General features: G+C 40.7%; 1 protein-coding gene across 1 annotated transcript; it reads left to right on the top strand.

The window, feature by feature from the left end:
* Nucleotides 1-4,250: 4,250 nt before the first annotated feature.
* Nucleotides 4,251-17,075, top strand: dnajc21 (DnaJ heat shock protein family (Hsp40) member C21). The gene is made up of 12 exons (XM_026173587.1): nucleotides 4,251-4,651; nucleotides 5,119-5,212; nucleotides 5,343-5,466; nucleotides 7,022-7,153; nucleotides 7,302-7,606; nucleotides 7,693-7,844; nucleotides 11,646-11,739; nucleotides 11,903-12,058; nucleotides 12,381-12,429; nucleotides 12,529-12,662; nucleotides 15,570-15,654; nucleotides 16,501-17,075. Exons 1-12 carry the CDS (start codon nucleotides 4,555-4,557, stop codon nucleotides 16,660-16,662), a joined length of 1,584 nt encoding a protein of 527 aa, XP_026029372.1. The 5' UTR covers nucleotides 4,251-4,554; the 3' UTR covers nucleotides 16,663-17,075.

Raw genomic sequence — 17,075 nt, 5'->3', positions numbered from 1 at the left:
ATGTTAAAGCCCATCTAGTTGCCAGTGAACATCTAAATGAAGCAGAGAAGACTTGGGAGAAAGTACTGTGGTCAAAAGAAACTAAAAATCATGCATGGCATCAACCCAACCCGAACACTATTCCCACAGTCAAGCATGGAGGTGAAAACGTCATGCTTTCGGACTCCTTTTCTGCTAAGTACAAGACAGCTTCACCACACCAAAGGTCCAATTTTCCTATTGAACATCTGTGGAAGGAGCTGAAGCTTCCAGTTGCCAAGTGGCAGCCAAGAAACCACAAGGATTTAGAGAGAAGGGCCAAAATCCCTCCTGATCTGGTTGCCAACCTGGTGACCAACTATAAGAAACGTCTTACCGCTTTACTAGCCAAAAAGTGTTTCTTCCTCACCAAATACTGTAAAAGTACAGGTACATACCTTTTATGTAATGTGTGTGTGTGTGTGTTTTATATTTTCTGGTTTTATCTTTTGTGTCTCTCCATTAAAACTACCGTGAAGATTAGAGACTGTTTCTTTAGAGACATTTCTTTGTAAACGAGCAAACTAATTCTGCAAGGGATTGAATAATCATTTCCCCCAGAACTTGCTCAGTTGACCAAGTGAGTTGGTAACCAGCTATGTGTGACCGCTTATCCTGATCACCAATGTTAGGGTACAGGATGCTGATAACGGCTGGTTATTTTTGAAATACAGTATGACAAGACGCTTATGTTGCTGCCACGGTTTCCAGGCTGCCTGCACCACACAAAGTCCTCATCTTCATCTCTGCTGTCACACAACATATATCCTAACCCTTGCAGCCATGCACCCATAGGTCTTTTTTCTTTCCTTTTATTATTCCCTTATTAATGTCATCATGAGCCCTGATGTCTTTTCTTTTCTGGGCACTGATGATGACAATACCCAGTGGGATGTTTTCCTATATGAAGAAGAATAGCATTCAAGTCATTGTTACCACTTCCTAATCTGCTTATAATTACCTGCTCCTTCCTGTTGGTGGAAACAATACTGCAGACACGCAAAGGGTTGCGTGTGGAGAAACATACACAAAAGGCATTAATCAGAACAAAGTAGATTAGGAAAAAAAATAAAAATAAAAAGACCTCTGCAATTATTACTGCATTGTCCCAAACAGAGATTTATGTAACCATGGACTAAATCCAAAACCCGCTGACACAAGCCGCCAGAGGTGTGGACTCGAGTCACATGACTTGGACTCGAGTCAGACTCGAGTCATTAATTTTATGACTTTAGACTTGACTTGAAAAAATGTTCTAAGACTTGTGACTTGACTTGGACTTTTACACCAATGACTTGGGACTTGAATTGGACTTGAACCGGTTTACTTGAAAAGACTTGATATTTTACCCCAAATATAAAATTTAACATGCATATTATATAGAGATTGAAAATGTGACGTCATTCACGGGTAGAACCGCAAAGGATTCTGGGAACTCGTGGCAATCGGTACTAGCGCACGCAGGCTTTCAATTAAAATCAGTTATACAGCGATAAAAAGAAACACAAAAATGTCAAGAAGCCGTTGTATTATTAACTGCAATAGCCGGTCGCATGACAGCCACGGGAAGCCGACGGGTAAAGAGATCGGTTGTTATCGGATTACGTCGTTGAAGAGAAATTGTTCGAGCCGTGTTTCCGAAGTAACAAAGAGGCGACGGGTGGCCTGGATTGCAGCCATTCAAAGATCAAATATAACGTCCTAGAACCCTCCAGCTCACAGGTTAGTCTGCTCCAAGCATTTACACGAAGGTCAGTCTGCTGTTGTAGTTAATGCGTCATTTTCATAACATAATTGGTGATATAGGTTACAAGCAAGTCTGGCGCTGAACAGAAATTGTCGCGCTATGCTCCTTTATTTATTGTGCATAAATAGTGAATTGTCCTGACACAATATTGCGTTTCGCTTCTGTTATTATGGTACACTGACAAAAACATATACTTTTATTCACAGGATAAAACAGTTGTTTTGTATCACTAATTGCCCAGTACGATTACAGCATACAGTATTATTGTCACTGCTACATTTCTGTGATGCTACCAGAAATTATTTCCACTACTAATTAATTACCGTTGAGCTCAAAGGTCCTATTAATAAACGGTTAACGAATGTGTATTTATGACGACAATTTGTGAGACTGGTAAACTTATGATATGTACGATGGTCTTTCGTTCTACACGGTGCATTTCAAGGTCCTGCACCCATCCGTCGGTAAACTGTACCTGGGCTTGTTGCAGTGACCTGAAGTTACTAAACTTCATGAGTGTATGCACTCACTCCAAGAACCGTATGATTATAAATATGCATATAAATATGCTACGATGAGATAGCTGACTTCATCTAACTAGCAAATGTTTTCCAGGCTATGTTGGTGATACAGTTTTTTTTAATGTGTATGATATTTTTGTCATGCGATTTTAAAGCTGGTCCTACAACCGCATCCAAGAATAACATGCAGCTTATCTCAGAACTGTCGGTGAAAATTATTCTTGGAGCTAGGTTTAATTGAGCTGCATTTTAAAGAGGTGCAATTTCACAATTTGTGTATATTTTCTAAGTTCACTATTTTGTCATGTGTTGAGAAAAACACAGATTTTAAAATTACATGGTCTAATATTTACATTTAGCATAACTGCAACATTATTTTTTCGTTTGTTTTTTTTTAAAGACTCGAAAGGACTTGAAATTCAAAGTTTCAGACTTGTGACTTGACTCGGACTTTTACACCAGTGACTTGAGACTCGACTCTGACTTGCCTGACATTACTTGAGACTTGACTTGAGACTTGAGGATAAAGACTTGAGACTTACTTGAGACTTGCAAAACAATGACTTGGTCCCACCTCTGCAAGCCGCTGTTTTACTTGTTTTTGAACATTATATATAGGTTTTATTTTTCATCTTTGACCTCCATAAACACGAGATGAAGGCAGATTTAAAATACGTAAGGTCCTCTTTAATTTTTTATTGTAACATGACTCAAGTTTAGTTCTAAGTAGGTTTTCATGTGCTCACAATGACTAAGGTGGAGCACGGTGGGTGAGTGAATGATTGATTATAAAAGAATAAAACACAGAGGTGTGGCAGTTTGGGTGTCTTGTAAATTACCTTTGTTTTCAGCGAGGTACATACTAAATTTAGGTCTTTAGTAGTTATTTCAACAAGCATCAAGCTTTCTTGTTAGCACTAGAGGGCGCCATGAGCTCGTGAAGACAGGGATGTGGAGGAACGAGTAGTGAAAGATTGACTGTGACAGTAAAACACATGTATTTCTCTCGTATTAGCTTCCCTTTATTGCCTCTTTGTAAAATCCAGGAGATAATTTAACCCTGGAGAACCCATGGGGTCAAATTTGACCCCATCGTTTCCCTAGTAAACCAATGGGGTCGGATCTGACCCCATTGGTTCCTCAGGGTTAAGAAGTACAAGTGTTAAAAGTACAAAGGTGGGTAGACATCGCCTCTCTTTTCTTTTACTCTCCAGGCATTTGTGTGTCACTGGTACACGCCATTAACACTGCTTTTTGTCTTCCAGATGGCTTCTTTCTACTGAAGGGAAGTTTAAATGTCTTGAACCTGCAATGCAAAGCACTGTGAGATAGCATTTGTTATGATTTGACACTAATAATTGAACTAGAATGTAAATGTAAAGTTAAAGAGTCAAACTTTGAAAATGGAACTTGAAACTACCACAGATTTTAAGTTTGGGGTTTTGTTAAAAGACAGAAAATCAGGGCTCATGCACAGGATATTAAGGAAATTGAAACCAAATGTAAGGATGCACACACAAAAAAGACACTTTGTTTCAAATGAAGTTTTTGATACAGACTGATTAAAAGGAAATTAGTTAACTGATGGATAAATGCATGAGAGGAAGTGTAGTGATACCTTCTGATCTGTAACCACGGAAAGTTAAAGTGATGTGCTTCCAGTTTGTGAAGAGAGAGCAGCAAAACTGGCAACCCCCAAGGGAAAATGGGGGGGGGGGGATTAAAACATATGCTGAAAGGCTAATCTAACCTGCAGCATTTGCTAATGTGATGAACGGAAAGGACTTGATTTGAATGCTTCACGTATTTTTCACCAGAAGTCGGATTTTAATTTTAATTTTATTTATTGTATTTATTTTTAACATTAATTAACAACTTCTGAGTCTGGAAAAAAAAATCACAGATCAAGTTTGAACTATAGAGGGCAACAAAGATCAGCCACACCTTTGAATTTACTGGTATTTGAAAGAAGCAAAGAAGAAATCTCGCGAGATTTAGCGGCTTCAGCTCAGACAGTCCCCCACACAGTGGTGTGTATTACGGTGTCAAGACGCGTTTAAAAGTAACTTCAGATATAGAAGGTGTTTGTAAGTGACAGAAACAGTAAACATGTAAGGGCTAACATCACACTACTGTCGCTACCGCTAAATAAGTCTGGCTTTTTCAGAGATACAGCGGGTGTGCTAGCCGGTCGCTAGTCGAATGCTACCGTTAACCTCACCTGGGACAACGTGATCATTGATTCTGTTTATTTGATTGCTCTTAAAAATGAAGTGTCACTATGAAGTGTTGGGTGTGAAACGTGACGCGGGAGACGATGATTTGAAGAAAGCTTATCGTAAATTGGCCTTGAAGTGGCATCCTGGTGAGTGGTAGTAACCTGTCAGTATAATAATGGTACTGAGACGTTAGCATCTTCTAAGATATACGTGTATAACATTTAGCATTGTGGGAGTGGATTTAATGTTGAGTTATCGTAGAATCTAATTTTTGAATACTTAAAGGGTTTGCCCTTTTCAGTTTATTTGTAGTCCTGTTTAGTTAGGCTGTTGGGTCAGGGACAGCATTTAAATAGTTATCACAACATTTACAACAGGAAAAGATGTCAGTTCAGAACTGTGACATCGCTGTGAGTGTTTTTCTGACATCACTGCAGGAATTCACTGCTATAGACTGTGTTGTGTTTGTCGGATTTCTCATCTCTTTATTTGTTTCTTGCACCAACATGTCACCATCATGATTTGCTGCTTCATGGGGTTATCAATAAGTCTTTTAGGCAAGGGAGTCCCTCTAATACAAAGTGTTTGTTTTTTTTCCTTCTGAAACTTTCAGATAAAAACTTGGACAATGCAGAGGAAGCAGCAGAGCAGTTCAAGTTGATTCAGGCAGCTTATGACGTCCTGAGTGACCCACAGGAGAGAGCTTGGTTCGTACAAACACGGCAGTCCGAATAATGCGACCCTCAGATTCCAGAGCCTTGCTCATAGTCTGAGCTGTACTGGTTTGTGCAGACTTGATAAATTGTATTGGTGCTTCTGGCTGTTCCTGTGTTACAGGTATGACAATCACAGGGAGGCTTTGCTGAAAGGAGGGCTCAGTGGGGATTATGAAGACGACAGCATTGACCTGCTGCAGTACTTCACGGTCACATGTTACTCAGGCTACGGAGATGACGAGAAGGTATATGTGGGTTTGATCGCGTGTGCAAAGGGTGGTGTTGCCTCAAGCCATCAGATTATTTAACACAATTTAGTTTTTTTGACCAGAAATATAAAAATGCGTATTGAAAAAAGTAGGAAATTCAATAAGGCAAAAAACACTACCGGCCAACATGATGTAATTTTTTTTCTCTGTGCTGCATCTGTTGGTGGGCGTGAAAAGAAATTGTTTTAAAGCTGTCATTATACTCTACTGCAGACATGGTGTCTACTGGAGTCCATGTGGACCCTAGTGTTTACCGCTCAACAAACATCACGTCACTCTTACCCAAGCAGACCGTTGCAGACTCGTGGATATTGAAAGTATATTCAAGGCTTAAGTTTGTGAGGCTTACCAGGAGCGTAAACCATGTGAGATAAACTCGATAGGATGTGCGATAACCATGGCTGTAATAAAAATGCCCTGGAACTCAAAACAAATCCCACATAAGTTGTTTGGGGCCATTTGGAAGAGAAACTCAACTCTGGAGCTGTGGCACCACTCACACCTGAGATAACAGCTTTTCTTCAAATTCTTTAATTGTCTTCGTTTTTGCAACTTTGTACTTTTGTGTTACTCACAGCAACAACTCCACCTCATTGTTAGTCCATTGAAAAAACGCGGGGCTTTTCCTCAGCATTTTGCTGCGACGTTTCAAAGAGCCGGCAAGTAAATAAACGGTAGACAGGAATGAGGTAGGTTGAATCGTCTTGCGTTTCACGTATATGCAGTACTGGAACGTAAGCGTTTTCGGCCGTTTCAATGTGGACGCACAACTCTGTGAAAACGACCGAAAACGATGTGTGGTCGCGCAGCGTTTTCAGACAAAAACACAGTTTTCAAATTCATCCAGGCTAGCGTGGACGTAGCCAAAGTGTGGAGAGAGTAGTAAAGTGAATTAATAAAAGAAACCAAGGTAAAGCAAGCATTAAAATTTCTACCAAGGCTTTTTATTTATATATTTTTTGTCTCAATTTCCAAAATATATATTTGACAAAGAACCACTGGAGCTGAATGCAGCTGTATGTGCAGTCTTGGAGGTTACGCTGTTGTCTAAAATGAAACTGATGTGTGCTCGGTCCAAATCAAGTTGGGGTTCACTATCAAAGTAGATCCTACTTGAAGACTACAAATTCGTTTTTTGGTCGATCGTGGTATCAGCTGATTGTCGTTTGTTAGAATCAAAGATCACAGCTGTAAATTTTAATGATGGAGATTTATCTGAGATCCTTTATCTTCCCATCTTCAATGTGCTTCAGTGGACCGCTCATTAATGGCTGTTGAAGGTGTCTGATGAGCGAGACTGACCCCTAGTGGAATATTTGTGCTATGACAATGAACTAGAGGGTCAGGGTAGACTCTGAAGTATATTGCTGTACCATCTCAGCCTACACAGCATGCCCCTGCCTTGACCCTGAACCCAGCTACTGCATCAGCATTCGCTGATCGTTCTGGCAGCGCTGCCCTGAGGGACTGTGGGAAAGAAAATTCTTTGTGTCTCTCAGATTTTTTCTTTTACTGTTTCCTTTCTCCCTAGGGCTTTTACACCGTTTACAGGAATCTTTTTGAGTCCATTGTTAAGGAGGAGATGGAACACAGCAAGGTGGAAGATGAGGAAGAGGAAGAGGAGTTTCCTCCCTTCGGGGACTCGCAGAGTGATTACGATACCGTAAGGCTTTAAAACACACGTCAGCAGCTGTTTCAAACAGAAAGCAGTTTTTTTTTGTTTTCCTTTAGCTTCTACTTCCCGTGCGTAAAACAAACAAAGATCTGTGTTCTGCTCTTCAAGTCTTGCTTTCTCTGTGTTTGCATCGCAGGTAGTGCATGTGTTTTATGGCTACTGGCAAAGCTTCTGCACTCGCAAAAACTTTGCTTGGAAGGAGGAGTACGATACGAGGCAGGCCTCCAACCGCTGGGAGAAGAGGGCCATGGAGAAGGAGAACAAAAAGACTCGAGAAAAAGCTCGAAAGGAGCGCAACGATCTGGTGCGACAGCTGGTGGCCTTTGTGCGTAAGCGCGACCGCCGCGTGCAGGCCCACAGGAAACTGGTGGAGGAGCAGAATGCCGAGAAGATTAAGAAAGTGGAGGAGCTGAGACGGCAGCAGAAGCTCAAACAGGCCAAGTGAGTAAAAGATGAGTAGCTGGGGACAGATTTGAGTTTTTGTTTTTAAAATTTCTTCCTGACACTGCTCTGTATGTCCATCCAAGACTGGCAGAGGAGTATAAGGAGCAGAGCTGGGCGGCCATGTCTGAACTCGAGAAGGAGCTGCAGCAGATAGAAGCTCAGTACGGAAAAGAGTTTGGAGATGCATCTGAAAGTGAGGAAGAGGAGCTGGAGAAGAACAGCGAAGAAGGCGGAGGTAAGGGTTACCTTCTCTCATGTCACACTTGTGTCCCCATTATATGTCATACGCCGTCGGTAACGTCACCACACAGCAACAAGTATTAATGCTCATCGCTGCAGTATTCTGCTGAACGATAGGTGTCGTTACTCAGACAACACCTTCGTGTCAGCTCTGGTGTGGGAGCAGTTAAGTCTGATCTTTTAGAACTATAGCAACTTCTGTATAATGTGTCAGTCTCTGACCTTCTGCGCTGATAAATCATTACAAACCGACACAATCACGCACTCATGCCTGCAACTCAGCGGCAAGGGCGCAACACGCTAGGTTTCAAAAATCGAGAGGTTCACGACCGGCAGAAACTGCGGCTTGCGACAGCAGACATGACGTCAATTTGACATCAACTTTGTCGTGCCGAACGGCAGCTACAAAGGGGCCCTCAGAAGGTCAGCTCCATAGCTACACAACATGCGGTCCCTCAAATATGTAAACAGTGATGACACATTTACTGGTAAACAGTAGACCAATTAAAACCTGGATTTATCCCATCTGTTTATAGGCTTTCTAACTTTCCAACCTTCAACAGCACATCAGAGACGGACACATCCATATACAGATGAACTGGACATGCTACTCCCATAACTGCACTTGACTAGGAGTTCTAAGTGATGTAACACAGCTACCTTAACTATGAAGGTTGAGGCGCAGTCTGCAGGGAAAAAGCTGTGTTGGTCGTGTGGGCGTAAAGTTTTCAGTAAATGCAGTGTTGGATGAACTGATGCTGGATGCAGATACTGAAAAAAAAGAAGTTTTTTATTATTGTTCTTGTTGGGTTTTTTTTACATCTGAGACACGAGCATATATCGAGTCCATGTCTGAGAAAACAGTCACGGATTTTGCAACATACTGGAAGCATTTCCTTGTTTGCTTTATGTTTTTTATATTTTAAATGATATATGGCAAGTAGTACAATAATGAATGGTCTTCTCAAAGCTGCTTGTATCAAAAAGTAAATAATTGTAGGAATGTAAACAGTTACTGTAGCCAATGTCATTAAAGTTAGTGCAGTTCAGTGACATGCAATACATCTTTTTTTTTTTTTTTTTTTATGAGTTAGAGAAATCCAAGGCTGGGCTGTAGATCAGCGCATGGCCTCGAAAGGTCATAGAGCGAATTTTTTATGAGGACCTTTGCATTATCTGACGACATTGTATCGCTTGGAATAATGTTTGTATTACGGCCGACCCTGAAGAAAGGCTAATCGTGCATTGAAACAGCGGCGCAGCTGGTGGTGAATTCAGCGGGAGTCGGTGCACCTTCCGCTGCGGCTGCATAAAACGGAAGTAGAGAGTTCACCGAATGCCGGCGAGGCTGATCATCTGTGATCATGAGTGCCGACTCGGGGTGACTCAGTCGCAGCGGCCGTAGCCTTAAACTGTGTCTTGTTTGTTTCTGATTTATGATTAATGGCTGTGATGTGTTCATTTTTATTGGTGTGACACTGTCTGCATGCAGCTGTTGCATGTTCAGTTGAGCCCAACCAATTTATTGGCAGGCCGATATTATCAGCTGATATTAGATATTAACCATGTTATGATTGTGTTGATATTGCACAGTTTGTCCACTAGAGGCCACTCTGAAACTTCCCTGTTTTTAGGCACGCAATTGGAATGCCACAAACACAAGAATCAGTTGACCCGAGCCCAGTAGAGCATAAAAGAGTAAATAAATAATTACAGATGTTTGGTGTGGCTGACAGGGAAAAAAATCGACTGTTATATCAGAATATCAGATTTTTAAATTGCCAATTGTGAGTTTTTCGGTTGTGCTCATTGCTGGCTTTGATCGTTTACTGTCGAGTCCTGAACAGATATTCCAATAGTTGAGCATATGACAAGCATCTGAATATTAGCAGCCTTCAAGATGCCTCCTGCATGGAGAAACTAGTCGCATGCATTGACTTTGGCCCATTCTTCCACACAAACATCTTTAAAATCCTGAAGGCTCCGTGAGCCCCGTCTACAAATTCTGAGCTTTAGCTCTTTCCATAGATTTTTAAATTGGATTCAGGTCAGGTGGTTGGCTGGGCCATTCTAGCCGCTTTATTTTCTTTCTCTGAAACCAGTTGAGTCTCCTTGGCTGTGTGTTTGGGATTATTGTCTCGCTGAAACATCCACCCTCGTTTCATCTTCATCATCCTGCTAGATGGCAGCAGATTATTATCAAGAATGTCCCGGTACATTTTTTCATTCATCCGTTCTTCAATTAGATGAAGCGTTCCAGTGCCACATGCTGAAAAACAGCCCCACACTGTGATGTTCCCACCTCCAAACTACACTGTTGGTATGGTGTTTTTGGGGTGATATGCAGGGCCTTTTGACTTCCAAACATGGTGTGTTATGGCATCCAAAGGGTTCAATGTTGGTCTCATCTGACCAGACTGTACTCTCCCAGTATTTGTGGCGCTTGGCTCTTGGACAACTCTTCTAAGCCTGGTCCATCTTGCGGGGAACATCTGTCCATGGTCGGTTCATGATGAAATTGTGTTCTTTCCACCTCTGGATTATAACCCCAACAGTGCCCACTGGAACCTTCAAAACATACTGCTATCAGTATGTTTTGTGAGAGCTCACTGGTTTTACGCATCATGAGATGTTTCTTGTTTCATTACCTTGGTAATGAGACATCTTTTTTATAAGCCATCAGTTGGGACTGAACAGCTGATAATAATTTGCACTAAGTGGCAAGATTGCTTTGTAATTGCTGATAGATTTCAGCTTCTGTTATGACTTTCCACACCTTATTGCTCCTTCCTTTCTTCCCTGTGTCTTTTCTCATTATTACAAAAAACTTGAATCAAACCTCCAATTATTTGCATGTGTGAATTGGATGGGTTGTTACTAACATATGGTGAAAATTTCATGTCAATAGCACCTTTAGAAATGTATTTACTTAGAAAACTGTTGATGCATTGAATACTTTTTGCCACCACAGGCAGCTGATTCAGTGGCCGATTGGCTGTCTGTGAGCAAAGTGGGACAACCACCATCCCATGTAGGATCAAGTTCAGGAGCCTTTGTGTGCTAGATCTCCTCCTTTTATAAAATCTCTGATAATAAGCATATCCAGTCACAACTTTCCTCAGTTTTCTGGCATGAACAGCAGGAACTGAACACTGTCTGAGTCCTGTCCTGTTCTTTGGAATAAGCTGCCTGCAAACCTGAGGTCAATCAAATCTGTGCATACACTCAGAAACAGACGGAACCACTTTTATTATCACAGGCTTGCTGTTAATAACTTACACACATTATGTGTGTGTGTTTTTTGTATTTTACTTTTTGTGTTTTCATCTTAAACTCTTGCAGGTTTGTATGTTTTTAGATTTTTGTCTTAAGCATATTGAGTTTAAATAAATGTGCTAATAAATACAATTGGTGCTGATATTATGTCAACATTAATGCTGTGGTTCATATTAAATGGGAAGTCCGAAATCCCAAGTTCCCACTCAAAAATCCCTGACTTTTATAATCCAAGATGAAGAAAGCTGCTGTCAGTGATGACTGAGAGGGTCTACTTTGATAGGAGAATGGTTTAAAAAAAAAAAAAAAAAAAAAAAAATCAAACAGAAAAAACTCTGCCTGTTTTTCTGGCTATGACTAGGGCTATAACTGGAACATGGTCAGCTCTGGTTCCTCGACTTTCAGGGTAAAAGGAATGCAGCATTAATCCAACTTTAAGGATTTAAAGCTTGTGTACAGTAAAGCCTCCTGTTTGCTGGCTGTCTCTCTACACTAAATGCATGTAAATGTTCAATCGCAGAGGCCGAGCAGCCGGATGGAGACGAGCTGACGATTGACGATTACGATGATCTGTACTGCCCAGCGTGCGACAAATCCTTCAAGTCAGATAAAGCGTGAGTGTGAAACGTTACCTTTTCAGCACTGCACTCAAAAAGGTTGCAACTTTTCTTTGTTTTATATATATCTCAGGTGAGTTTGAACAGCGTCATCACTGTTATCTGTGTGCATCACGCTTTTTATATTTTTTCTCCCCCTTTCTTCACCACCTCTTCACAGCATGAAAAACCACGAGAAGTCTAAAAAGCATCGGGAGATGGTGGCTTTGCTAAGGCAACAGCTGGAGGAGGAAGACGATGCACTTGGTTTGCATCTGGAGGGAAGTGAGAATGAAAATGAGGGGGAAGAGGAGGAAGAGGAAAAGCCAAGGCAAAAGTATATATTTAATTTTGTATTTTTTTATGTCTTTTTTCCTTCTCAAAACTTGATTTTTACTGTTCTGCTACCCTGATTGGCAAGCATAATGTAATCAGAAATCAGAAATCCATTAGGAAATGTAAAAATCAGGCAGTGTGGAGAAAATACAAAGGAGAGGTAATACAAATATGAATGCACAAATAAGTGAAAACAATCCATTTAGTGGCGCTTGGCTCCCATTTAGTCCATTTAATAGCATACTAATTGTTTAACTTCTTGGTGATGCATCGTATTAAAAAGGTTGAGTTGTTTTTATTGAGCTCTCTTTCTACTCCTGTAGGCTGTCCAAAAAACAGAAGCGGAAAAGAAAACAGCAGAAAGCGGCCCCAGTGCGTACCATCATCACCATCATCGCTTGTGTTGTTCTTGCCTGGTTTTGTGAATTGAATCTTTCTGAAGACTTCTGCCCTCTCTTTCCAATGCCATAGCAAAGTGCTCCAGGGGAGGAAGACGAGGAAGAACCAGCACTGACCACCTGTGAGGAAGATGCCTCCAAGAAGTCAGCAGACGACCCCACGGAGCCTGAGAAGCAGGATGATCTACCTCCCACAGAGGTCAAGAGGTCAGTTCGGTTTCTTATCTGTCTCTAGGTCTGTCTTCTGGTCAAGTGTTGCTTTTGTTTTGTTGTTTTCTCTCTCTCTCTCTCTGTCTCTCTCTCTGTCTCTCTCTTTTTTCTGTCTTGCTGAAGTTGAAGCATGCTGAGAACCTGAGCTAAGATGGTATACACTGCATGGCTGTTCATTTTTGTTGTTTGTGTATTTTTTTCACCAAAAGCTTGTATTAACGGGAAATTCGGATTGCTGCGTAAAGTCGGTTCTAGCACATCCCAAAGATTCTCTGTGAGATCTGGACATGTTTCATGTGCCAGATTAATCCTGGCGTTCCCATCTTGTAGTATAGCTGTGCCATCAGGGAAAGGAAAAATGTAATGGTGGGAAAAAATGTGGTCATTCAGTTTATTAAGGTAGTCAGCTGACCTCACTGCTGAAGCTAGACCCGACCAACTGAAGCAAGACGCTAGGCATGATGGGTGCATCACTTCATCCGCCTCTGGGGGTTTATGCTCCAGTGGGAAATCTGCACCCTTAACCTGACGTAGTTAGATGATGTGACCTTGGAACTACACGTTGAGTCAACACAGCCAACAACTACTCATTCCTCCTGTGCATGTCCGGCTACTTGTTTTGTTTTTGTCCCAGAAAAACAACTGACGACAACAAAGAGTGGAAAAAAATTCTCAGAATTTTATTTTTTTTGATCTGCTGGCAAAACCACACGCTAATTAACACATAATGCATAAGAACAAATATAAGCGTGAATGTCAGCAACAGCGTCAGCCCCCTTATGTCAGTTACTTATGTAGCCCCCTTACTCTAATGCACCAATCAATCTGACAAAGGGTAAATCTAGACTTGGACCACATGACTTTTTTCCATTGAGTCCAGTGTTAATCCTCCCTGGCAAACTGAAGCCTTTTGTGTCCTTTAGCCTCACTGATAAATGGTTTTCTTAAGGTTACACAGCTGTTCAGTCCCTGTCCCTTGAGTAAACTTCATATTGTAGGAGTGAAAATGCTCTCACTTTTAGCACTACCCTTCCAGGTTTTGATATCGCACAGGCAGCTCTTAATTCAATTTGAGTTGTTTCAACAATCTTCTGAGTTGTTTTTACTTCTTGGCCGCTCCCTTATTTCCCCAAGCCATCGCCACAGCAACGGCCAGATCATAAAACATGGGGATCTTGAACAACTTGGTCCAGCAAGAATTAAGAAGCTGCTAAAGCTGTTAAATGACCTGCTACCAGCCGAAACATTAATCACTGCAGTAATCACCCAGAGTAAGGCTCTCACTTTTTTGGCCTGGCAGGGTGTAAAATTAATACCCGTTTAACACATATATATATCTACATGGCTGAATATATGAGCTCTCAGTCTTACATGCACAATCTCTTGTTAATGTTTATGTCAAATTTTTGATTAGCTGCAGATTGTTTCTAAATGGCTCGTTAAATCTGCGGTGTTGTTCCTGTTCCCGAGGTTCTTGAGTCAGATTCCTATAGTGCTTTTATACTTACAAGACTGTCCTTAAACTTTATCCTGAGCACTTTATTTGATATGTGTGTGTTTGAGTGAGTGAGATAGGTGGTGTAATAGTTAACGAAGCAAGGAACTCTGAGTTAGTTTGAAAGCTGCCACGAGTACCTGTTAAGTCTATTAAAAGTGAGGGGACAGCATGACCCAAAATATTTATCACGATATACATTTGAAAATTTGCGATAATGATATAACTGACGGTATAATTGACACTAGACAAAATACTTTACAACTCCTCAACTTTATTAGTGCAAAAAAACAAAAACATCAATGTATTTTCACTTAAACACGCAGCTGTTTTTTATGTGCATTAAAGTTATATAACAAATGTAACAGTGCAAATGCAAATTCCTTGCTGACAGTTTAACCAAAAAGGCATTTCCAGTGGAAATTGGCCGACATATTCTCAGCATAACCATGTATAATATCCACAAAACTTAAAAAGGGGTTATACACACACAATACGGTAATATTATGTTGAAGCACAGTACGTATCACTCCGCGAGGTGCCTGCCGTAATGCTACGACAATCCATCAAGCAGTGCGGCTTCGTAGCTTAGCAAAGTCGTACTGAAACATTTGACAGATTTTCGAGCGCCGTGTACATAAAATCGTTTCGAGGTCAGTAAACACAACCAGAATTCATACATAAGACACACGGGATTATAAGAGGCACTGTCGATTGTCAGAAAATCAAAGGATTGATTTTAAGTGTGCCGTATTTTCCAAAAAACACGGTAATAACGACGGCCCGCTAGCATGCTCTACCAAAAATAGTGCTTTGTTGTGTATCTGACGGACGAAAGCTAAACCAGTTCCACACTGAAGTTGCAGCATTTTTACAAACCACTTCTGGTTCATCAGTTTCATTCAACGATCCACTTTCGCTGTTCTCATTCTGCGTCGCCGCCGTCATACTTTTTCCGCCATGCGCGTATGTAAACAAAGGCACGATAGGTTTCATTTTCCTATCATTGCCCAACATTACCGGTATTACCGTGAACGGTATGATATAGCCCAGCCCTGACAGCATGTCACCATGGCCCAAAATCTTTCCAAATGATGGACAAAATGAACAGAACAATGAATTGAGTTGTGTTCCTTCAAGAGTACTTTCCTTTACAATAATGTGCATGTTGTAGCAATGTGACAGTTAGTGTTTGTTCTTTCATTCTGGGTTAAAGAAATGGGCGAAAAGAAATGGAGAGAAAAAAATAATATAATAATAATCTCTGTCATTTGTATTGAGGATGTGTGGGGCTCAGCTTGGTGCGATAGAGGAGGGAACCAACCAATTCCTAGGTGAAATTGTGCAGCGTAATAACATTTTTTATTATTTTTTTAAATGTATCCTTGATGTGAATGTTACCTCTGCAGCACTGGGAAGACGAAGGGAAAGAAGGGAGGAGGAAAAGACAAACCAAAGAACGTCAAGCAGCACACAGGAGAACAGTTTCCTGAGGTTTGTAAAATCCAGAATTCAGATGATTATTTAAAAATATTTCTTGTACTGTGTAAAAGTCTTGAGCCGCCCCACATTTCTTTATACTTTGCTTTCAAGGAGACAGATTTTCTGAAGGTCTTTCAGAGTTTTTCTTTAGACATTTTTTCACTCATTTTCAGTCCAGTCCTTGAACCTGAACCTTCAGACATTTTTTTTGTTTGTTAATGTTCTAGAAAAATATGAACCATTCCAACAAAAAAAGAAAGTATGCACCTAACTCACGCAATAAAGCAGTGTTGGATTGACACTGCAGAGATAAATTGGCAAAGAATCTATTTTAAACGGCGTCCTTAGGCACTTTTGCAACAGTGTCTAAAGATGTTGCAATCTACAAAAAACAGATGACAGCTTGACAGGCAAAAAGACCCCTGGATTTTTGGAAACAAAGTGATTCCCCAAAGAGCTGGAAATATCTCATATCTCAGCATGGATTGGACTGTGTTCTTAAAAGCTTTTTAGGAAACAGGGCTAGTGGAAGATCAAAGTAGTAGCACCGTATCGCCTATCTTAAAAATTCAGCAAAGAGATGATCTGATGCATCTGAACCTTGAGTTGATTCAGCTACTCTTCACTGAAGACTTTTTTTACTTATATGCTTTATTTCCTTGTATGTTTGCATTATTTCCTAATTTAAAGAAATAAAATGTGGCTCAAGACTTTTGTACAATATTGTTAATTAAATCCTAATTATTATGTGAGAACTGTGGCGAGACATGCTTCACCCTGTCTCATTAGTTCAAATGCAGCACTTGTTGTTAGAAAACAATCGTCACTTTCATCACTTATCTCCATTTCCACCTCCAGAAGGAAGTGAACCTCCGTTGTGTCACTTGCAATAACGAGTTCTCCACAAGAAACAAGCTGTTTGACCATCTGAAGTCCAGCGGCCACGCTACAGCCCTCTCCGGAAATACTCCTCAGAGCTCCATGAGCAAGAGCAAGAAAGACAAGAAGAAGAACAGATAACACATCCTGACCTGGACTTTTGAACTTGAAAGAGCTTCACTCAGCAGGGACACTTAAAGGCTTAAAAAACAAAACAAACAAACCTCTAAAGGGGTCTAAAGTGGACAGCACTGGCTGACTCGTAGCTTTGTTTTTTGTTTTTTTAATTACACTATAATGTTCAGTAATACAGTTGTGTCAAAAAGTGAATCGTCCAGAATGGAATGAATAAAACTTTCCGAGCAGCCTTTCATAACTTATGACAGTCTTCATACTGAAACCAGTTGAGAGAAAGAGTTTTTGATGTGTATGTGATACTTCTATCTCCCATATTAAATCTGTACATCTCCAGGAAACCTCTGTCCTTGTTTGTCTATAGTGGTATTACTAATAAAGATGATGCTTCAGATTGGTATACCACCCTGAAATCATTA

This window comes from Astatotilapia calliptera, chromosome 7 (genome assembly GCF_900246225.1).
Source record: "Astatotilapia calliptera chromosome 7, fAstCal1.2, whole genome shotgun sequence".
Classification (NCBI taxonomy): domain Eukaryota; kingdom Metazoa; phylum Chordata; class Actinopteri; order Cichliformes; family Cichlidae; genus Astatotilapia; species Astatotilapia calliptera.
Note: the sequence above shows the minus strand (reverse complement) of the source record. Positions and strands in the feature narration are given on the sequence as shown.